At 47.8% G+C, this 23,988-nt stretch overlaps 1 protein-coding gene across 1 annotated transcript in view; it reads right to left on the bottom strand.

The window, feature by feature from the left end:
* The window catches only part of CLSTN2 (calsyntenin 2), a 1,123,462-nt gene extending 1,099,841 nt beyond the window's left edge, over nucleotides 1-23,621 (bottom strand). Inside the window, exon 1 of the mRNA XM_030216144.1 lies at nucleotides 23,324-23,621. Coding sequence (XP_030072004.1) covers nucleotides 23,324-23,396 — 73 coding nt within the window. The 5' untranslated portion in view covers nucleotides 23,397-23,621. The remainder of the gene's footprint in view (nucleotides 1-23,323) is intronic.
* Between the last annotated feature and the right edge of the window lie 367 nt (nucleotides 23,622-23,988).

Genomic DNA, 23,988 nt, shown 5'->3' with positions numbered 1-23,988 from the left:
CCGGTTTAATGCAGAATTTCACACTTAAGCGACTATGTTTTCACCAGCTTTGTAAACCTGAAAATTTAATGCCAGAACCCTACTTTCACAGTAAAACAATATATGTTAGGCCAGCTGTTCCCAAACCATGCACTGCAGCACCCTGGTGCACCACAGCGAACTGTCAGGGGTGCCACAGCAAATCTTGATTTCCCTCCCACCGCCACCCGAGCCACCTCCTCTCTCCTGAAAACATGCCTCACCTGTTCCTCCGGCTAGTGTCTCCCATCCCCTATGTGTCTCCCTCCCTGTGCCCCAGGTCCGGCAAACCACCATCTCTGAACCCCCCCCCCCCCCCATGTCTGCTTGCAAATGTGTCTCCCTCCAGAGGTCCCCAGCAGCAGAGGTCCCAAAGTCTTCCTTCTGCTGCGTTCATCCCCTGCAGTAACAGGAAGTTACTTCATAGGAAGCTAAACGCAGCAGATGGAAGGTTTCAGGACTGTCGCCGACAGAGTTGTGTAAAGTTCTGCCACTGCCGGGGACTTCTGGAAGGAGAAGCACTTGCAGGTAGACATGGGGAAGGGGGTGTTGAGAGAGGAGGAATCTCGATTTGGGGATGGAGAGGAAGGAGAGACACATGCTTGGAAGCAGCAGCATGGCAGGGAGCCTGTACTGGAGCTGAAGACTGCAAAGAAGCCCCCCCCCCCCCCCCCCGGCTGCTCCAGATGAAGGTGAGCAGTGGAAAAAAACGTGCGGGGGGGGCACTAGAAAACTGTGTGGCCGGGGGAAGTGGACACCTATGTGGCCAGGGGAAGGGGGTGTACTGCAAAATAATTGCTCGAACACAAAGGGTGCCATGAACCAAAAACATTTGGGAACCACTGTGTTAGGCTATGCTCAGAAAAGTATAATAAAAAAAGGAAAAAAACAATGTGTCCAGGCAGGAGACTGCATAGTCATTATTCCCATGTAAATCCTGAAGCTGATTTTTAAACAAAATTGCTGTAAAAATCTATCAAAATGGAACTATGATCTCTGTTTAGTACATGCAGTAAGAGAAACTTAGAGGGGCATAATGGAAAGATCGTCCAAGTACGAATTAGGACGTTCTTACGAAAACGTCCAAAAATAGACCTGTATAATGGAAAAATAGTGTGGGCGTTTTTCGATAATCGATTATCCCTGTAAGAAAACAATCAAATGACGAGCGCATAAGCGTGACTAAATTGTGTGCCCTAACACGGTCGATTATTGCAGGTGCAAACAACCAAATCACGTGGTGTGTAAAATAATGTACATAGGTGTATCGCAAGTACAGTACATGTTGTTCAGGCCATCCACACTAATAATTTGTATGTTATTGAAACGACCACCATTCCCACATCCCTACAAGAATGTATTTCGTTAGGTTAGGTATGTGACAAATGCTATTAGTGTTATGTGACAATTTCGTTAGTTATGTGAAGGCCACATTTTCCAACCCCTCTTTGCAGCCAGTGGGTTACAACGCCTCCGAATAGTGGAAGCATGAGACCAATGAAACCTATACCATACTTTATAACATGGTCATGATAACACATATAAAGTAGTTTAACAAGCATACATTATAATGTATACAAACGGTACTGTCTGGCCTCATGCCCACCTCTCTGGCATCATCTGCATAGGAACCAACTCGGTGGCTGCTGTGGGTGCTTCACCACCCCACCCCCAATATCAAATATGTATGGAGGGAGGGGTCATCTCCACTGGGGGTTCCACCCCCCAAAATGGTAAAAAGGTGGCTCCTATGATTCACTACCAATGGAGGTGCCCCCCCCCCCCCCCAACACTGTAGACCCTCTCTCTCTGGTATGTGAATAGCAAATGAATGTGTGCAGAGGACAAAAAGGACCAACACCCCTGACCCCTGCTCTACAAACTTATATCTTACAGACGCTTTGGAGTCCACCGGGACCTGGAGTCCCTGAGGAGGCGGTTCAGGCGGGTGAGGCGGGAGAGGCCCGACCTCATCCGGGCGGTGCGAAGGCACCTCAGGGCTCGCCGTAAGTATTCAAAAACAGGACACCTGTACAGATTACTACATACATTTCATGAATAAAGCAAATGTGTTGTACAATATCACTTCCCATGTGCCTAATAGGCACCTAGTAATACCATATCTGTCCCAGATCAAGGATGCAGGTTGCAGGGGTTCTCCCATGAGTGTGCCTGCAACGTCCGACCATCCCCCCGAGATGAATGAGATGATATGCCACACTTTACTATTCCCCTTATTGTGGTGGCTGATTACTGTGTCCTGGTACAGCTGCCTGAGGCCCTACTTGTACTGCATGTTATGGCCTAAATCACATAAAAGAATTGTGCTCAACACCCTTCCCACTGCCCCCCCCCCCAATAACTCCTACAACAACTGCCCATCAACCCCTCGTTGCATCTCACAATGCAAACATGCTGGTCAGCAATGAATTTGGTATGGCAACATGTCCTGCGTGGTGTGTGTCAGAGGAGGGTCCAGGGTTCTGTTTCATGTCATCTGATGCAGCTCATTCCCCATGGGCATAGGCTACGCCTTACCACACCCTGCCCCATCCCCTGCCTCACGCCACCCAGCTACTGCACTATGCAAGCCATGGTGTATGCACTGATCTCAATCACACTCCTTTTACATACACAGGGCTCCACCAGCAGGAAGCTGAGCGCCAGGATGAGGAGGGCCACCACCTCCAGGAGGAGCAGGAGGAGGAGGAGGAGCAGGAGCAGCTGGATGAGGAGGAGGAGGAGGAGCAGCAGCCAGGGCAGGAGGCAGCCCACCAGGAGGAGGAGGAGGACTCGGAGGAGGGAGTCCTCATCATAGATGAGGAGGATGAGGACAATCATGAGGACCCCTCCCCACCTGCAGCTCCGTATGAGGCCTCTCCCTCCCCTCAGGCAGCGCCATCGCCTGGCCCACCTCCATCCCCTGGGCCAGCTTCAGTGTCCCCTGGCCCACCTCCATCCCCTGGGCCATCTTCCGTGTCCCCTGGCCCACCTCCAGCCTTTGGCCCTGCCACTGTGGTGCGCCTCCTGCAGCAGCTGGTAGATGGCCAGCAGCAGCTTATAGTTGGCCAGCACCAGCTGCTGCAGGAGGTGAGAGCCCTACGACAGGGCAATGAGCAGCTCCAGGGCCCACTAAGGGTACTGCTGGGGCTGCTCATTGCCCTGCTACAGAGGGCCTTGCTAAGAAGGCGTGGCCGCCCTTAATTTAAATAGGGGGGGCCTGTTGGGGGTGTGGGGAGTGGGTGGGGGAGGGAATTGTTGGGGTTGTGTGTGTGGGGGGAGGGAAATGTTGGGGTTCTGTGTGTGGGGGGAGGGAAATGTTGGGGGTTCTGTGGGGGGTGGGGGAGGGAATTGTTGGGGTTGTGTGTGTGGGGGGAGGGAAATGTTGGGGTGTGTGGGGAGTTGTGGGGGGGAGGAGGGCATTGTTGGGGCTTATTTTGTAGGGGTGGGGGTGGGGGGGAAATAATGTTTCTGTTACAATATAACTATCAGGGTGTGTGTGTGTGTTTGTCTCCCTTGTGCATTACATATCACCAAATGGTGCTGTTGAGTTGAGAGGAAGGAGGCAGCAATATGCATAGCATTAAATGTGCTGTGTGAATGAGAAGGTGATGTATGTCTGAGAATGTTGGCCATACAGAACGCCACCTGTTCATTCCAACCTGCATGGCCATATGTGCAGGGGGGTTGGGCCGGGGAGGCTGGATGGATATTTGTGTCCATTAATAAAAATGGCCAGCCAGCATCTCTCTCTCCCTTCCTCCCTCCCCTCCACCATACTGACCCACAATACAGAGTGCCATCAATAAGAGATTAATAGTGTACCACGTGTGATCTGCCAGGTACACACTTCCACATAACTCCAGGTACCACATACACAGTGTTTGCTGTCTGATGGACACATATCCTTACCCACAAGCCACATTGGTGGGGGGGGGGGCCCAAGAAGGACCTACAAACAGCTGGCTCATATTTTCACATTGAATACATCAGCTATGGTATATAATGCTGAGGAGCAAAAGGGAAACAATGGGAAACCCAATAGATGGATGGTTACTTCATCACAGTTGCAATGTAATACTTGTGTTAGGGAAGGGCACAAATAAAAATGGTGCTCATTATTTGCAGGTGTGATCACACTTTCTCCAGTAGTCGATCAAGGTGTGTTACATTCAAGTATTCTGGGTTTGTGTCAAACTTTGTCCCTGAAGTGACTTGCCTTAGGTGGGATTTGAACCAGCAACCTTATGATTATAAGGCTGGTGCTCTAACCACTAGGCCACAGCAGCCACCAGGCTTTAGCCACCACCAGTTACTTTGGGTTGGTACCTGTACACACACCCCTCTCCCTCACCACCATGTCATAGGCCTCAGTGGCACTACCTGTAGCCACCTCGATCATTTTTTGTCCAGGCTACCGATTAAAAACAATGTAATGTGCATGTTCCCTACCCTACTACCTATGGAGCAATTTAGGAAGGTGTTCCATAATGTGCTATACACATCCACTGCATTAATCATTCTCCCCTCCCCCGCCTATGGACCTTGAGAATGGGTGGCCACTTCATAAATGGGGACTGGGGTACACCACATAAACAAGGAAGATGGAAGCTACCGGGAACCAATACAGCACCTCCAACAGCTGGCCCACACCACTGAGGACCTGCCAACCCCACAGTACAGTGCACAGGAACCTGGTGAAAAGAGAGCTACCTAACATCTGACTCCAGACTACATACATACAGTGAATGCACACTCCTTGACTATGAGCACAAAGAGAAGAGGTGGCAGACAAATGAGAGCTTACCATGAACGTCTGTTTCAAGACTGTGTAGTGCGCCTTTTATCTTCTGGAACATTAGCTGCACATCTCCCTGATTGAAATGACCCTTACCGAGGGGTGCTTTGATTTGGGCCGACTGTACTAAATTCTTGGCCCCCACACACTGCCTGCTACAACCAGGCAGAGAGAATGGGAGAAAGGAAGGGAGCATCAGGGGATGTGGAAGACAGGAAACGGAAGGCGTGGTGGCTGAGGGCCAACAATAATTCCCCCCCCCCCCCTAAATACACAGGTGTACCCAAGCATACATTGCTAAACACATACCTTCATATAAGTGAGGGTAAAACCCTGTAAATGATTATTACGAACAACGGGCAAGGTCTAAGTGCAGGAAATGGCAGGTAAATTGGCAATGAAGAAAGGGAAGGCAGGTGGAGACGACCATACTTATCTACTCATAATCGAAACCATGTGTTCCTAATCGCTATCTGAACTGGGCACGCTTAGCAATTATGTGTATAATTGAAAAAGAAACGCCCATATCAGAAACGCCTATGCCCCCGTCTCAATGGGCGTTCTTGGCGCCTATATAAACGCCCACTCCGTATTTTCGAAAACCCCATTGGTACAATGCCACCACGCATGCCGCCGACCCGGAAGGGTAATTTTGTCGAAGCAGAGGTGGAGCTAATGGTGCAAGAAATAGTACAGCGGCACCGGAGTCTGTTTGCTCCTACAGGGCAGAGGCTGGCAGCAACATTAAAGCAGCGCGAATGGGAGGCAGTACGGGACAGCCTGAATGCTGTCTTCCATGCTGGGAGAGACGTGGAGGACTGCAAGAGGAAGTGGCGGAAGCTGAGGAGGGATGTTCGGAGGAAGGCGGGGGCCAATCCCCCAGGCAATGACACTGCCAACCTTACACCCATGGAGCTGATGGTGTACTCCCTCCTACCCCAGGAGGGCATCCACGGGATTGGCTCCCTGGACACCTCGGGCCAGGCTGAGGACTCAGGTAGGTGTTTCATTATGCAGTTGGGGTATCTGTTGTGCTGCAGTACACTTGTGTTATAGAAGTTGGGGTCAGGGGGAGGGAGGTGAGGAGTGGGGGGCAGGAGGAGGGAGGTAGGGGGGGGGAGTATCTCTGGCTGTCTTTATGTATATTAACAGGCCACCTTTATGATGCTGTTGTGACCTGGTAACCCCTACTCACTAGCTCTCTACCCTTACTCCCTATCCCTACTGTTGTACTTGGGTTTCCTCTTACTTGTCCTGTGTGCCCATATTTATTGAATTAATTGTAAGCTCTATTTGAGTAGTGGTAGTGGTCATGTGTGTTATAGGAGCAAGCAGACAGGGTGGGTGCTGTGTGTGTGTGTGAGCACCCCCAATATTGAGGAAAGATCATGTAGCTGTGCAGGGAGGAGTGTTGGTCACTGGGCTTAGCACCCCCAATACTACTTTCCAGTTGGCTCCTATGGGTGTGTGTAGGTTACTACTGTGGCAGAACTTTGGGGGCCGTCCTTCCCTACTACTCCCTCCTATTTTCCCATTACCAAACTGTGCCTAGTTCCTCCTGTGACCTCTGTGCTCTACTGAGTGTGGGCCACATGCATTCAACTGAAGGAGCCTGTAATGGGGGTCATAAAGCAGTTCTATGCAGTTTAGCAAGTCAGTAGTAACACAACACATGCTGCAATGTTGTTCAATTTAACAATTATACAACTAACAGCTTGAGCACAACGTTGTGAGTGGTGTCCTTCTCTTGGCTGCTCATCCACCACCTCTACCCAGCTGCCTGCGGGGCTCTCTCTTTCGTACCCGTGTCAATTCCATTCCTCCTCACCATCTCTTTGCTGGGTCATCAGGTTGGGGGACATACCAATGTATATGAATGCTGAAAGACAAAAGTGGGTTATTTGCACCAACACTATTCCTCACTCTTGTGCTATACAGGTGATGACTCAGAGGAGGCTGGCCCTAGTGGCCTGCAAGGCCAACGCCCTACACCACCAGTCCAGCCTCAACCTCCACAGCCTGCAGCACCAGCCATCCAGCCTCCACCACCTGCACCAGCTGTGCATCCTCTGCGTCCACCACCACCTGCACCAGCTGTCCAGCCTCTGCCACCACCACCACCTGCACCAGCTGTCCAGCCTCTGCCACCACCACCACCACCTGCACCAGCTGTCCAGCCTCTGCCACCACCACCACCACCTGCACCAGCTGTCCAGCCTCTGCCACCACCACCACCACCTGCACCAGCTGTCCAGCCTCTGCCACCACCACCACCTGCACCAGCAGAGGCCGCACCTCCAGCACCGGAGGACTTTGTTGAGGAGGAGGAGGGCCCAGCTCCCCGCCAGAGGCCATCCGGCCAAAGGAGGCAACTCCTGCGGCTGGCCACGGAACTACTCCGCCACAACGTGCGCTTGGAGGAGTACCGGCAGCAGAAACTGGAGCTGCAGCGCCAAGCACTGGAGTCACAGCAGCGAGCACACCAGGAACTCCTCCAGGCGCAACGTGAAGGCCACCAGGAGGTGCTCCAGCAACTGAGACGGCTGGAGCAGAGCATCCAACACCTGCGCCCTCAGGGCACCGCGCCTACTCCAGCCCCCGTGCTGCTGGAGCAGCCCCTGCCATCAACATCCTCCTCCACTGACCACCAGCAACCACCAGCTAAGAGGTGGGCATTGCGATCCTCAGCCTCCGCACCCACTCCTGCAGCACCCACCAAATCTGCTCCCATTCTGGGTCCTGTGGCCAGACCACTAGAACCAAGGTGGCCCGATTTCCACGGTGCAGCCGAAGCCGCAGGCTGCCGTGGGGATAGGGAGGAGGACACTGGGAGCAGCAGCTCCGAAGAGGGTGAAGAGACTTCCCGTGTAGCACCAGCTGCAAAGGAAGGGCGTGGGAGGGGTAGGAGGGGATGGGGGAAGGGAAGGGGAAAATGATGGGACATGCTGTAGGGTGAGGGTTGGTGGGAGGGGGGTGGTGGTGGTGGTGGGGTTAAACACACACATGCACTGAATGTAAAAAAATAAATGTTCACTTACTTTCACCTAAAACTTGTTTCAATGAGTCTTTGTCTTGCTCTTACGCCAAGCTGGTAGGCATTGAGCTCTGCTCTGTGGGCTGGGGGTGGAGGGGGCTCCTCTTCCAGCTCATCTGGGGCCTCTTCTGGTGGTGGCTGTGGCTCCTCTGGGAGAGGCTGTCCTCTGCGCTGGGCCAAATTGTGTAACATGCAGCACGCCACAAAGATCTTGGCCACCTTTTCTGGACTGTAGAGCAGCTCTCCTCCAGACCGGTCCAGACAGCGGAAGCGGTTTTTCAATAAACCAAAGGTGCGCTCAATGATCCCCCGGGTGCTGCGATGTCTCCTGTTGTAGGTTTCTTCTGCCCCTGGTTGTGGGTGGATCAGGGGGGTCATGAGCCATGTCCTCTGCGGGTAGCCTCGGTCACCTTTGCAGAAAAGCAGAATGAGATAGATGAGTGTGTATCGCTTGGAGCAGGTACAGGGGGGGCGGGGGGATTTGGATAGTGGGTTGTGGTGGAGGAAGCCAGGGCGGAGGGTTGCCCAGTGGAGGAGGTCTAGTATGGGTGGTACATGCATGTTGCACTTACCTAGTAGCCATCCACCAATGAACTCCCCTCGCTCGAACCTGCGGAAGATGCCCGAGTGCTGTAGGATGTAGGCATCGTGGCTGGAGCCGGGGTACCTGGCACACACGTCTAATATCTCCCCCTGGGCATCACATACAACTTGCATGTTCATAGAATGAAATGCCTTCCTATTTCTGTAGGTGGCTTCGTGTGCACGGGGGGGTCTGAGGGCTACGTGTGTGCAGTCTATCACACCGATGACCGAGGGGAATCTAGCAACAGCATAGAAGGCGGCCATGTTGTTGTGCAGGGCCTGGGGGGTGGTGGGGAAAGTGATGTAGTATGAGGTGTGAGTTATGAAGGCATCCAGGAACTGGGTGAGACAGTGTGAAATAGAAGCCTGGGTGAGGCCTGTGTTAGCAGCTAATACGGATTGAAAACTGCCAGTGACCAGGACAGAGAGAGCGGAAGTGATTTTGAGGTGGGCAGGGATGGGGTTATTCCTACGTGTCTGGGGCTGAAGGAGGGGTGTCAGCTGCTCACACAGCTGACGAATGGTGGCCCTATCAAACCTGAACCTTGTTAGACACTGCTGGTCAGTGAGTTGTAGGAAGGTGGTGCGGGGCCTAAACACTCGGGGCCGTGAATACCTCCTGCGGTGGGTGGCCTCTTCGTGTAGCATGCATGCCACAAGTGCATTAAGTGCATCCATATCCCCACCACCAGTGCAAGTATTAGGACTAGTAGTCAAACAAACAGCAACACACACAGATCTTTCACTTCCAGCCACCACGCCCTCTGGCCACTCACTCGCCAAACAGTACAGGAACACAGAGACAAACGGAGGTCAGGGAATAGAGTATACACGTGGGAAGAGTGAATGGGGAGGGATAGGGGGAGGGGAAGGGGGCGATGGAGCAAAGGAGTAGGAGTAAGGAACGGTCAAAGGGTAAGACACAAAAAGAGGCAGGGCACACAGACGACCGTCACAGGTACTCAACACGCTCGGCTTTCTCTCTGCAACCACCACTTCAGCTCTTCCACCAACAATATCGCCACTCTCCAACTACACACAATCGCTAATGGGTCTAAAGACGCTTTCCCCCTTGCTCTGGTCGCTTTTATTTCGGGTCCATCATATTACGCCCATCTTCCCGCTCAACCAGAGCCATTTCGCTATTCGTTATACGTTGTACCCGTCCACGTCGTATCACCGCCCCTAACACGCCCCCGACACGCCTCTTATTTGGACGTTTTTACGTCCACGTACGAGCGACATGGACGCACTGAAACATTGCTTTCGATTATATGGATTTACTCGTTTTTGTGAGATTAACGTCCATCTCCCGATTTAGGTCGGAACTTGGGCGTTTGTCTCGTTCGATTATAAGCAGGTTAGGGAACCATTTACAAACAGTGAGTGCTAACAATGTGGCAGTAATGTGTGCTGTTAGAATTTACTAGGTGAAAACTTTCTGCTATCCATCACTAAAAAACCAACATCACTGACGTGGAAAAGTCATTCTTAGTACACCATATCAAAAAAGCTGCCTTAATAAACAAATACTCTTACACAAAAAAAACCTCTCCACAAACCCTGCAATACAGGAGTAGCCATTTTTTAACTTAGTACACAAGGCCTTGTTTTTGGCTTGCCTGTGCTCAGACATCAAGGGTGGATGCTCTCACTAAGAACAGGGTCACAGTTGTTGCCCCGGGAGGCGGGGGGGGGGGGGGGAATGAACTACTACTACTACTCCCAGGGACCAGGGTAGATAATAAACACCCCCCCACACACACACTTCACGATTTTCACCTATAGCAGTCAGGATTTTTTTTTTTAAACAGCATTGATCAACATGGTCAGAATTTGGCCTGTCAATAAAGGAATAGCACCTATCCAGGTGTTTGGTGAAACCCAGAAGTACAGACTGTAGTCAGTGCCATACCCAGATAGCTAACCAAGCACATTCTGGACTGCATTATGAGTTAAATTCAGTAAATGGCACCCATAATTGGGTGCCGAAAAAAAACGAACGCTAAGTGCTATTCTCTAAACAGTTAGTGCTGAGATCCATGTTCAATTTTCTGCATGAAGATTTACACCAACTGAAACCTGGTGTGAATCCTCATGCCTCAATTAATTGCGGATCTCCAATATTCTATAACATTGTGAGAAAATTCTAGATCTGCAGAGCAAAATTTAGCATGCACATCTTTATAGAATCCAATCTAGGAATATACACACGGAAATTCAAATTGTTGCCAGGAATGCCATTATTGGTGCTAATTGGCTTGCTATTCAATTAAATTGCACATGAAAATTTGTGGTGCACAAGTTTAAGCACCATATATAGAATTTGGGGGTACACGTGGTTCAATATGCCAGGTCATGTGATTTACCCGGTAAGGGAGACGAGGGCAATGCTGGGGTTTGGGACTGACATGGAGGCCAATACTAGAACAAGGGAAAAGTTCTGAGGGTTGCATTTGGAGAAAGGGGCTTGTAGCTAACACAAGGGATGATGATGGGCCAAAGGGCACATGCTAAGGGATGGGTATAGAAGAAGCATTCTAATGCTGAGCCTGGGAGAAGGAGGTTGGGGCTTAGAAACTGGTCTGATGCTGGGGCTGAGAGGAGGGGCTAGGAGCTGAAGCATTACTAAGGATGAGAAACTGGAGAAGACAGGGGATAAGGGGCTCAGTGCAGGAAGGGGGGGGGGGTAGAAAAGTGCAGTGGACTGTAGTGAAGGAGTCAGAATAAAAGGAAAAAAGGGAGCAATATGGTGAGAAGGGATCAGAATGGAGGAAAAGGGATTAAGAAGGGAAAAGTAGTCAATAATCTGGAGAGAATGGACACAAGGAGGTTTAATGACAGGAGATGGAATAAGCCTATCTTGCACACTATCTGGGCTGAAGCCAGTGGGCGGAGCTTACCACCCTACTGGTTTGTCCAAACCAATAGCGAACTATTGAAAACAAAAGCAAACTTCTGAGGTTTTTTTTGTTTGTTTTATTAAACCTCCTAGGTTTTTCATTCTGTTAAGAGGGGATTGGAGGACGGGAAGATAAGGAGAGTTGGGGGTTTGGGTGTTTTCGAGGGGTCTGTGAAGGGGGGGGGAGGAGGAGGAGAATTAATGTTTTTGTCAGTGCTACAGAGCGGCAAAAGGTAAACGGATACTGCGGGATGGTCAAGGACTCTCCCAGATCCTCTTAATAAACCTTAAGCTCACTTTTTGTTCTACTATCATTGATAAGCAGACTTTTTACATATATTCCCCTTTTATTTTGTTTTTTTTTAATACCTTCTCCCCCAGGCCTACCTTGAAATACCAGAAGGTCACAGCAGCCATTTTCTTGCACTGGTCTCATGCAGAAGCAAGTGGGCATCATTCCTGCCCATTCACCACTGGAACGCCAGGGATTCTGCAAAGTAGGCTCAGAGGAGGCAGGGTTGGGGGGGGGGGGGGCAGGCCTATTTACCTGCCAAAATCTTGGCATGTCTATTAAGTGTTCTAGCCGATATTCAGGCGAGATCCGCATAAACTTCAGCGGCCAGGACACTGTAAATTTGCCCTGGATATCAGTGCCGGCCAGCATTAAAAAAAATGCTGACCACCTCTATCAGCCAGTTGAAATTTTATACAGCAAAGAAAGAAATACATTTTTGTTTTTCCAGTGCTGCATTGCACTCAGACTTTTTGAGTTAGTTGTTGCATAACTTATATTTGAGGCACTGTCTGTATTCTGCAGGACTGACAGAAGTGAGGTTTCCTACTAGTGTTTAGTTTCTGTGTAGGGATCTGTCGCATACCTGATATGTTCTGTATTTCTACCAGGAAGTACACAGTATTAGTATTCTACTATGCTGCATTTTGTAAGTAGGGTTGTCGTTATCTATGACAGGTCTGGAACATGTTTTTGCAAGATTTGATTACTGGAGTTCTAAAGGGGTCTCGTCCCTGCAGTTCCCACTACCTTGGGAGAGATGGATGGGGCCCATCTTAATCTTTTCTCCAGGAGCCCATTCTATACCATTGTCAGAATGCACATCCTCCTGACAAGATCAGAATGTTTAACTCTCTGCCCTCCTTCTATAACCCCCCCCGCCAAAAAAAAAAAAAAGCTTCACTGTTACTTGCTGTCATATTTGCAGAAAAAACCCCACATACTTCTAATATATTTTCAAAAGGCAAGGGGCCATATTCAGTAAACAGAACCAAAAATTATGCCCTGGGAAAAATTCATTCTCAGCATTATTCTATAAAGCGCACTCCGGGCTCAGCGCTCTTTACAGAATAGTGCACATTCCCACACCCAACTTTGGGCACAAGGACTTACACCAACTGAAACCTGGTGTAAATCCTGGCACTCAACGTGGGTGTGCTGCCTTCTAATTCTTTACACTGTGTGTAATTCTTTAGAATGCCCCTGAGCTGCTCATGCCTCTCCCATAGCCACACCCACTATTCCCTCTAAGTTGGTTGGGAGCCCTCCAACTGCATTGCTACCATTGGCAGCTGGTACTTCAATATTGTGTTTTCAAAAATGTGATAGTGAAACAGCACCTCCCCACTGGCAGAACTGTAGGTGGAGGACTCCTGGTCATCTTAGAGGGAAGGGCAGCCATGCTCCCTTTTGGGTTGCACACGAGAGGATTTGGGTGCGGATCCTTATAGGACCACACATAGCCAGATTTCTGCACAAATCCAAATCAGAACCAATTAATGTAAAATGATTGTTAATTGCTTGTTAACTATTTGTATGCTGATCTCAGGATCTTACACAATTTTGGGCACCATTTATAGAATCCAGAGGAAAATAACTGAGCAAACAATCCTTCCTAATAACTGGAACAATGAGGGAGACAGATAACTATTAGACAATGTGCAACATATTCCGTGTTTTTCTACTCTAACAGCAAGACAATACTTATTTTTATAGCACTTATGGACATACTCAGCGCAGCACACTGGTGGGAACTATAGGTCTAATATGTTCCTGTTCCAAAGAGCTTACAATCCAAGTGAGCACTGAGGCGAGAAAAATGGTAGATAAAGCAATTTGCCCAAGGTTACAGAATGCCAGTGGCAAATGCAGAAACTGACCCTGTCTTCCCTGAATATATACACCTATTTCTGAAAACAAAACAATATTAATTCAAAAGATGACAGCATTAAAAATTATAGCTCCGGGATATGTTACACCATAGAAGTGGCTCAGAATCAAAATACATCTAACTTAGAAAACAGCTAGATACTATCATGCTCTTAAATATTATCATATGTTTACACTGCAGGTCCCAATTGCATTCAGTGGGACCTAGTTACTAATCAGATATGTTAACCGCATTTGCACATGTTAAAATTAGGGATCTGACTTAGTTTGAAATGACATGTGAAAATGTCAACATTTCCCATGTGATTGTGTGTCATTTTGCAAATAAAAACGATGAAAAAAAAAATCCCCCTAACATTTCAGGGGGGTTTCTCAAGATCAGCCACATTTGGGCACAAAGTCCATAAGCATGCATAAACTAAATTAGTTAATAGTGCATTAACAACCAATTACTGGCGTAAATTGGTACTAACTTGTATTTACACTGACATCTGCCTACATGCTATTCAATAACACTGCATGCCCAAGTGTCTCATGCACAACTTAAAAGGGGATATGACCAAGAGAGGGGCATGAGTGGATCAGGAGCATTCAAAATATTTAAGTGCAGTGTTACAGAATACTGGGGTTATGCGCTCAAATTGCGCACCGGGATTTACACCAGGTTTCAGCAGGCTTAAGTCCAAGCATTCAAAGTTGGGTGCAGAAATCTGTTGTAAGCGCTATTCTACAAAATGCTCTCAGCCCGGATTGCCCTTTATAGGATCACTCACACTTAGCGTGAATTTTTCCCAGTGCCTAAATTTGATCATTTACTGAATCCAGTCCCAATAGTATGCCCTCTTTCGTAATAGTCCATGCATTCAAACACCGTTGCACGCAGGGTTAGACTGACAGCGCTGTGTGCCTGGGAGCAGTAAAGATCATTGAGCCCGTGGGCACTGCCCGAGCCCCACCATCTGCACAGTGCCACCCCCCTCCCCTGCACACTTGAAGGGCCCTGGTGATCTAGTGACCTCTTCAGGGGCAGGAAAGAACCCTATTCTTTCCTGTCTGTTGCTGCTTCTCTGTCCGGCATCGCCATGTTTCCAAAATGGCTGCTGAGACTTCCTGTAGTAGTCTAGCGAGACAACCACAGAGAAGTCTCAGCCAGCATTTTGAAAATGCGGCAGCGCCGGGCGGAGTAGCAACAGCAGACGGGAGAGAGTGGGGTTCTATTCTGCACCCAAAGAGGCTGCTAGACCACAATAGCCCTTCAAGGTGAGTCCAGGAAGGGCCCACTGAGGCTCAGGGGGGCTGTAGCTTGTGGGGGGGAGGGGTAGACAGCCTCTGTGCCCTCAGGCACTGCTCGATTGTCCATATGGTCAGTCCACCCCTGATTGCGCATGTGCATACTATCGGGGAAAGAGTGCACACTTTTTTGGAAAAAAGTGTGCACTCTTTCTGAAATAGTTTTCTTTTTTCTGTAACAAGAGCACTAACAAAAAGAAAATGCAACACAAACATTTTTGTGCTTCATATCCCCAGCTAAACTTTAGTTGTAAACATTAGTAACTGTAAATTATTTTTGGTCTGTTATGTTGTGTGTAATAGAAAACGTCCTAAGAATAATCCAGAACTGTACATCAGTTTAATGAGTAAAAAGTCTAACAGCAACAGTAATAAAATTTGGCCATTCATAAGGAACACAAAAAAAAAAAAACAGAGAAACTGTGTATAAAAGTGTGTGATGCTTTTCAAATGTCAAAAAGCAAATTGCATCCAGCTTAAAAGGTTAGGAAGTCCACTGGCTGTGATTTTTGTCATCTAAGAAACTAAAGAACAAAAATACAGTAATAGCATTAGAACTATTTCCCCCTTTATTGTTTGAAATCCAAAACAGGATTAAAGAACATGGAGGTATGCAGCACAAATACTAAATAGTTCGTTATTTTTTTTTTTCAGAATAAGAAACATTCACCTTACTTTTATACTCATACGCGCAGAGAAGGTCACGTGATGCTAGGCTAGGGGGAGGATGCCGCACGTAATTGCTCCGCGGTCCCTCGAATAACATCTACCCATAGCGGCATCTAAAGCTGGGGGAAAACCCTGAGAAATTGCAGGAAAAGCAGTGGGAACCTCGCGAAAGCAAAACCCAGCCAAAACCGCTGCGGAAATCGAGTCGGAATGACTACAAAAGCAAGCCGCAAAGAAGGCACGAGGAGCCACGTGGGAGACGGCAAGATGGCCGACGCAGGCTCTTCGGGTGAATTGCCGAGTTCGATTTGGGCAGCAGAGATTGCAGGAGAAGTTTCAAGTCTCCTAGAAGTATCAGTAGAGAAAAAGCTGCAGCGGATTTCAGACCAAATTGAGAAGCTGGATGGTAAAATGGAGGGACTGAAAACTGACTTATCCGGCTTCCAGCAGCGCTTATCTGATGTAGAGGATCAGAGCATACAGCATGAAACCCAGCAGAAAGAAATGCTAAAGAGGATGGAAAGCCTAGAGTCTAAAATTGAAGATCTAGAAAACCGCTCTCGCCGCAACAATTTAAGACTTGTGGGGCTGCCGGAGTCCATCAGGGAAGTGGACCTCTGGCAGTTCTTGGAGAAGTGGTTACCCCAGGTGTTGAATCTGAAGCAGACGGAGAGCGGTTTGAAGATTGAGCGGGCACACCGACTCGGGCTACCAAGACAAGGGAAGGACAGACCGAGAGTAGTGATCTGCAGGGTCCTGAATTACACCCACAAGCAGGACATTTTGCATACATGGCGACAGCGGGGTAAAATCCAATACGAAGAGTCTACAGTGCTGTGCTTTCAAGACTTTTCAGCAGCGGTAGCGGCACAGCGCAGACAATTTACAGAGGTCTGCAAGCAACTCTATGAGAGGCAAGCAAGCTTTGCATTACTTTTTCCCGCCAAGCTGCGCATACAGTTTGAAGGCAAGCCTCACTTCTTCACGTCCCCGGCGGAGGCGAAGCAGTTTGTGAAGCGAATGGAAGGCACCGCGGCGGAGAGCGGTGAGATGGAGACTGCTGGTAATCGCCCAGAATAATGCTCCGCTGGGAGATGTGTGACAAGAGAAGAACATGCGATACCAGGGGAAGACTGTTGAGAGGTAGTGCAAAATGCAGCAGTGGACAGTAAATTGAAGGGGTTGACTACTGTATTTGGGAGGTGGGCAAGAGGAAGAACTATAGATTAATTGCTCATGGAGAGAAAATTTTTTGGAAATGGGGTGATAAAAGTTATAGTGTTCTATGATGTCGCAGGGTGAGGGGAGGGGCATGGACGTGACCAGTTCTCAAGTGAGGACACAGTCTCAGTTTTCGGGGAGGGAGGGAGGTGGGGAGGGGAAGATGGGTGGGGAATATGAGAGTGAGCCTACATATACTGTGTGCTGGATGTTATTTGTACTTTATTGTGTTGTTCTCCTCTTCAGAGCAGAACGGAGTGTGAGTTGTAGAGTACAATGCTCTAAACAAGGTGGCGAAAGGGGACTGCACCCAGGGGCTGGGGGGTGCGTCCTCATAATGAAGGTTAAAAGAGCAAAATTTAAGACAGACCTGCAGATGAATGAGACCGTTTAAGTTAGTGTCCTGGAATGTGGGGGGGATATCCTCACCCATTAAACGCACAAAGGTTCTGCAAGCACTAGGGCGACATAAAGCAGACCTTGCGTTTTTGCAGGAAACACACTTGACCACTCAGGAACATAATAAATTCCAGAAGGGCTGGGTAGAACACGTGGTGGGTTCCCCGGCGGCAGGCAAGAAAGGGGGAGTAGTGATTTTGATACGTAAAGGCCTGCAGGCTCAGATTAAGCGGGTTAAACAGGGTACAGAGGGGAGATACGTTCTGGTTGAAGTGGAGATGGGGAGCATTAGGTATATTTTATGCAACGTGTATGCACCCAATGTGTATGATCGCAAATTTCATCGAACCCTTATAGAGCTGCTGGGTCCTTATCAGGGGAGTAACGTGATTTTGGGAGGGGATTTTAATCTGGTGTATGACGCTCAGATGGATAAGACGGGTCCCTCAGCAACTAGTCGGGTTCAGGGGGTGGGGGGACTACCCTTCCTCTGCTCCACACTGGACTTGATAGACGTGTGGAGAGTGTTACACCCAAATATGAGGGACTATACACACCTGTCCAGGGCGCACCTCACACAATCGCGTATCGATTACTTCTTCATTTCTAGAAATCTGTTTCCAAAAGTAACAACAGCAGAGATAGGGCCGTGTGAGGTGTCAGACCACTCCATCATCTGGATGCAGTTGCAGGGACCAAGGGAGGGGGAAGGAGGGGGAAGCTGGAGATTTCCATATGAGTTATTTTGGGACCCACATTTTAAGGCCTATATAAGTGAAAAATGGAAGGAGTACGCGGACCATAATAAGCAACATCAGTGCCAGCCCAGTTTGTATTGGGAGACATCTAAGGCGGTGATACGGGGGGAGATAATTGCATACAGGGCCAGAGCTAAGAAAATGAGAGACAAGGAGATCATCAGATTGGAGAAAGAAGTCCGTTATCAGAGGGTTAGGTGTGGGGCGCGCATGACATCAGAGGAGAAAGGAGCTCTATTAGCCTCCCAGAAAGCGCTGAACGAATTACTGCACCAGAGGGCGGTAAAGTCCCATAAGTATTATCAATATCAATATTTCATTCATGGTAATAAAGCTGGGGCGTTGCTGGGGAGATTGATACGTGGAAAACTGGGCTGTCAGGGAATTTTGGAAGTCAAAGATGAGGGTGGCCGACTTCTCAGGGAATCAAAAGACATTGCTAATTGTTTTAAGAGGTATTATGAAAAACTATATAGGGAGCCTACAGAGATAATGCAAGATAGTACGCTTTACTTAATCAATCAAGCCCTGCCGCAGATTTCAGATTCCCAGAAGGTGTACCTAAATGGCCCCATTACGGAAGGCGAGTTGATGCTGGCGCTTCAACAGAGCAAAATCCAAAAAGCACCGGGGCCTGATGGGTACACCTTTGCCTACTACAAGTTAGTCCAAGAACAGGTGACACTTCCTTTGTTAAATCTTTACAATGAGATGGTTACCTCTGGGGTAATGTCTGATACATTGAATGTGGCAAAAGTGATAGTACTACCAAAGCCAGGGAAGGATAGTACTGAAGTAGGGTCATACAGGCCCACTTCCCTATTAAATTGTGATGTAAAGATCTATGCCAAAATCTTGGCCAACCGTCTGGCCAGGGTTCTGCCAGACTTGATTGCATCCCCGCAGGTGGGATTTGTGAAGGGAAGATCGGTGGGGAGCAATGTCCGGGCGCTCTTGGCATCTCTGGAGATTATGGAGAGGCAGAAAAGGCCTTCTCTGCTGGTCAGTTTCGACGCAGAGAAGGCCTTTGATCGTGTCGTTTGGAATTTTATGTTTACAGTAATGGAAAAGGTTGGGATGGACGGTCATTTTCGTACTGCAGTAAGGGCACTCTATTTCAACCCGCAGGCATTCATGTGGGTCAATGGGGAACAATCGGCATTGTTTAAGATCAGAAGAGGCACCCGGCAAGGGTGTCCCTTGTCCCCGTTGTTGTTTGTGCTCGCTCTGGACCCATTGATTAGGGAAATCGTGTCCCACCCAGAGGTGGAGGGGGTGCGGTGGGGCTCCTCCATGTTTAAGGTGTCTGCATTTGCAGACGACATATTAGTACATCTTACTCACCCCGGTCGATCGTTACGTGCTCTGCTGGAACTGTTTCAGGAGTATGGCGACTTTGCAGGGCTCAAAATAAATTACTCCAAATCGTTGGCACTGACAGCTCATGCAAGTGTAAAGACAGAATGGGGGGCTGGATTCCCGCTCAAGTGGGCTTCGGATTTCATTCCGTATTTGGGGGTGAAGATTTCTATGAGAACCTCCATGTTGTATCAACTAAATTTCACTAGTCTGCTAGATAAAATGAAGGGTAGACTGAATAGGTGGGGGACTCTACCACTTACACTGCATGGGCGGATACATTTATTTCGCATGGTTGAATTTCCGAGGTGGCTATATACATTCCAGGTGCTGCCCTTGTGGCTTAAATGCAAAGATCTCAATCAGTTGTACCGACATCTGAGGAGGTTTGTGTGGAGAAATGCGAAGCCGAAAATTCCACTGACATTACTCATGGGTCCATGGAGGGAGGGAGGCATGGGCCTTCCAAATGTTCGCAAATATAATCAGGCCTGTCTGTTGAGACACTTGGGGGACTGGTTGTTAGGGCGGCAAGATTACACACCACGGAGAATGGAGTATGATTTTTTTAAGCCATTCCATCCGCATTACCTATTGCATGGGGATAGGAGAGTGATACCGGCCTATATTCGTCACAGTATACTTTTGGGCCCCTTAAGGGAGGTGTGGAGAGATTTGAATAAGACATGGGGCTTGGAGGCAGATGTATCGGATTTATTGCCATTGCAGGACAACCCACAATTTGTCCCCGGTACAGAGAACAAAATATTTCATAGATGGGCGACACTGGGGATTACGAGACTGGAGCACGTATTAGATGCAAGGGGGAAGATCCTATCTTTGGGAGCTTTGGGAGTAGGTATAAGTATGAACCACATATTTGCATACCATCAGCTAGCTCACTACGTCCGGTCTTTGGACCAAAGTAAATTGGGGTGTGGTCACGGGCGTAGGCTTAGGGCCTTTTTTGGGATGATCACAGGAGACAGGCTGTCAGTTTCAAGCTTGCAAAGAGCCATAGGGGAGCTGGAAGGAGAGAGGGACACGTCCGCTATTTGTCAAAGATGGGCAGGGGACCTGGGGCAACCACATTTACAGTTAGATTTCCGTAAACTGATAGCACGTGTCCCTCAGATATCAGTAAATGCAGGCCTTCGGGAGTGCCAATACAGGATCGTGTATAGAGCATATATGGCCAAAAGTCAACTGTTCAAATTTGGGGGGGGGTTACGGACCCGCTATGTATGAAATGTGAGCAGGGGGAGGGTACGTTGGTGCATTCTCTTTGGGCATGCCATAAGATTCAGGCCTTTTGGAAGCAGTTAATCCAATATCTTGAATCTTTGGTGCATCTTCGGATTCCATTCTCGCCTCAGGGGATATTACTGGACAAATATGAGGTATTTAGGCTTCACGGTAAGGGGACCCAGCAGCTCATTCGCAAAGCAAGCCTGGTCGGGAAAAAGATCATAATGGGCGTCTGGACGAACGAGTCTCCACCAGATTTCTGGCATTGGAGGAACAAGTTCCATGTCCTTCTCTTAATGGAGCGCAGGGGAGTAGGGTCTTCCCCCAAGAGGCGGAAAGCATTTCTGGCAGTTTGGGAACCCTACATACAATCACTGTCACCAAAAGCTCGCAGCTTAATATTCAATAAGCTCTGAAAGGGGAACTCAGTAGGCACACACATGGGAGAGGAGGGACATAGGGGGACATACAAGGTTGGTCAATAACCAAGTATGTGTTAAGACAGCAGTATAGGGCTCTCATGTAATATGTTGTAAACCGGTACCCTCGGGCGGCATTCCATTTGGAATAGATATAAGTCAGAAGAGGGTACAGGAAGGCATGGGGGGGGAGGGGGAGGGGAGCAATCATAGGAGGAATGTACTCCATGGTTAGATATCGCAGTGCTAGTTGAGGGTTATTTGCGGTATGTTTTCATGATGTAACACTGAAAGTGTAGTTCTGGTTTCTGCAATTTTTAAACTGAGTTATATATATATAAGAAGTTGTGATCTGTAAGAGGGGAGATGGGGGGGGGGGAGGGGGGAGAAAATAGAAGAAAAGTTTGATGGTAGACAGTTTCTTTCTGTTTAAGAAGATCACGCATCTGCATTTTGTATTATAAATTTGCCTGTTAGTTGGAAATGTGTGCTTATTTACTATCAATAAAAAACGTTGGAAATAAAAAATACTCATACGCGCAGCCTAAGGTCTTAAGTACAGACGTGCACAACTGGTTGTAACAGGAAATACAAAATGCCCGAATATCAGTGTGAGCTCTTCTACAGCATTAAGAGTTTATTTTAAAAATTATTGCAGTGCTGAGAATGTTCTTTGCAGCCCTCCAGTGGTAAAACAGGAAGACAAACACAAGACAAAAGTAAATGTAAAGAATGACTTTTAAAATTCAGCACTAATATACATGATTGGACCATTTTTCCTCACAAGAAAAGATCAGATTGCTAAATCATTGCTCCCATCTATACCAAAAGAAGAAAATAAGCAATTAGGAAAACTAAACATCCACTCAGTGGTTCTCATCACAGGCTAACTGTCCTGGAAATACTGCATCTTACAAGCAACAAGAGGCATTTGCTGAATTCTGAAACAGGATATGTTGGACTATGTCCAAAGGAACTTGCAATCATTCCTAGGTGCCACACAAGGAAAAAGATTTCAGCTCAGTACAATGCATTAAATTGTGGAGGTTATAGTATCAAATGAAATTTTAGTGGCTCAATCAAAATTTCATTTGTTTCAAAAACAGTGGTATTGTCCTAATTTGTTTAGTGAGGTTATAGTATCCACAGACTGGCAGTACTGAAATGGGGATTTTAGTAGTAAACTAAACGGTGATAATCCTCAAAACAGGTAAACCTTTTGGCCAATGTAGTCCTGTCAAACATGTACGTATTCGTGTTTTATAAAAGCTATGAAGAACATAACCCAGGAAACACACCTATGCAATGGGTAACGGATTAAATCGTAATATAATAATCCCACTTTGTAAAAAAAAAAAAAAAAAAGTTATTGCTTTATCTGTGTGTACACATCCAACCTGTACAATCTTTCACAGAAAAAAATATCCTATATGCCACTTTTTATTTTGACAACATAACTAAACGGGGAAGCAGAGTCAACTAGGCGTGAATGTCTTGTTACGATACAGCATCCCATGAGGCTTAATTATTAAGCAAGAATTCTTTTCTTCTTCCTAGCAGCCTCGATAATTTGTTTACTTTGACGAGGATGATATCAAACTTTGACGGCTAAATGCCGACTTCTCGTCGGGGAATAGCATGGATGTGTGTGATCTCTAAAACCCAACTATAATCAGCCATGCTCTATTCTTCATACTGGCTTCTTTGCCAATAGAGTGACTTTCTTGCACCATTCTGTCAAGATGTGCAGAGTGAAGTCCTGGCTTTATCATTTAAGTTATTCAGATCGTATTCACTTTATATTCTCTATCACATCCAATAGGAACTAAGACTATTTTTTTCTACGCCGCATCATATGCATATTTATAGTTATCAAACCATTCACTAACTAGCCTACAAAGTCTTAAAATACAACTGCATCTCACTGGACACCTGATATTCATACTCAGCAGGAAGGGTTTTGGTATTTTTTTAATAACCTTCCAAAAACTGCCCAACACGTCTATTTCAGGAGTTACTATCATTCCCTCACATGAAGGAAGTGCACCTATGCTCAGCTTTCAACTTTCTGTGCGATGCACTTTTAAAAAGCATTCCAAAACGCTTTGCAGGAAAATAGAGAGAGAGAGAAACTGAGCCCACAGGCTTCTTATGAGCCCTTTAGCAACAACTGCAATATTTGAGTTCTCTCATACAAAAGTGTCCAATGACCCCCCCCCCCCCCCTTTTATGTAGACAGGCTCCCTCGAAATAGGTCAATACATTCATTACATTCCATGCTATTTTTTTCTTCAGCGTGCTTTCACTAAACAAGAATAACCACCAGCAATTAAGCGGCAGCTACCAACCATGAAACGCCACAAGGTGTCTCGACAAACTGCGTCCGACTATAATAGGCAAACCGAGGCAAAACTTGCACGTTATTTTCGTATCTCACCCACCTTTGGAAGCAAGGACGCGGCAAACCCCCAGCAGAAAAAGAGGCGTCACCCAGGCTAGTCCGAGGCTCTTCATGGTAAGGAAGCAGGTGCCGAACGGAGCAAGCAAAACTGCACGCGTTGCCACTCCACAATAAAGACAGCAGCGATGGGCACGAAACCAAGGGACGCGCCACTGGTGCAGCTTCTCCTTGCCAGCCTCCTCTGCTCGCGCTGTACTTGAAGGGTGGAGAAAACAAAGAGCTCGCGCCACCTCACTATGCTCAGTCCACAGCTCGCCGATGTTCGACCACTTTTTGCAACTACGCTGCCCAGGACTAGGTGCAGCTTGGACACGCCCCGAGTGAGCCTGACGTCACAGGGAGGAGCCTGCTGAATATTCAGAACGTGGTGGAGCTGGCTACATTCTTGTACACGACGTAGAAGAAAGGGGAGGAGACATACAGGCAGCTTGCAAAAGGATAGCATTAATTCTTTATTATAAGAATCTATGTGATCTCCCCCAGCCCCACCCCCAGGCTAAATCAGCATCTTTTGTATTTCTGTTAACAATTTTTTCTCCAATGGTGCTTCCAAACTCTTGTGCCATTTGTTCGCTTGAACTAATGCATATGCATAAGTAGGACTTACATATAGTGGAGGTAATAGGCATGCAAATCTTTCTTATG

Source organism: Microcaecilia unicolor, chromosome 10 (genome assembly GCF_901765095.1).
Source record: "Microcaecilia unicolor chromosome 10, aMicUni1.1, whole genome shotgun sequence".
Classification (NCBI taxonomy): Eukaryota; Metazoa; Chordata; class Amphibia; order Gymnophiona; family Siphonopidae; genus Microcaecilia; species Microcaecilia unicolor.
Note: the sequence above shows the minus strand (reverse complement) of the source record. Positions and strands in the feature narration are given on the sequence as shown.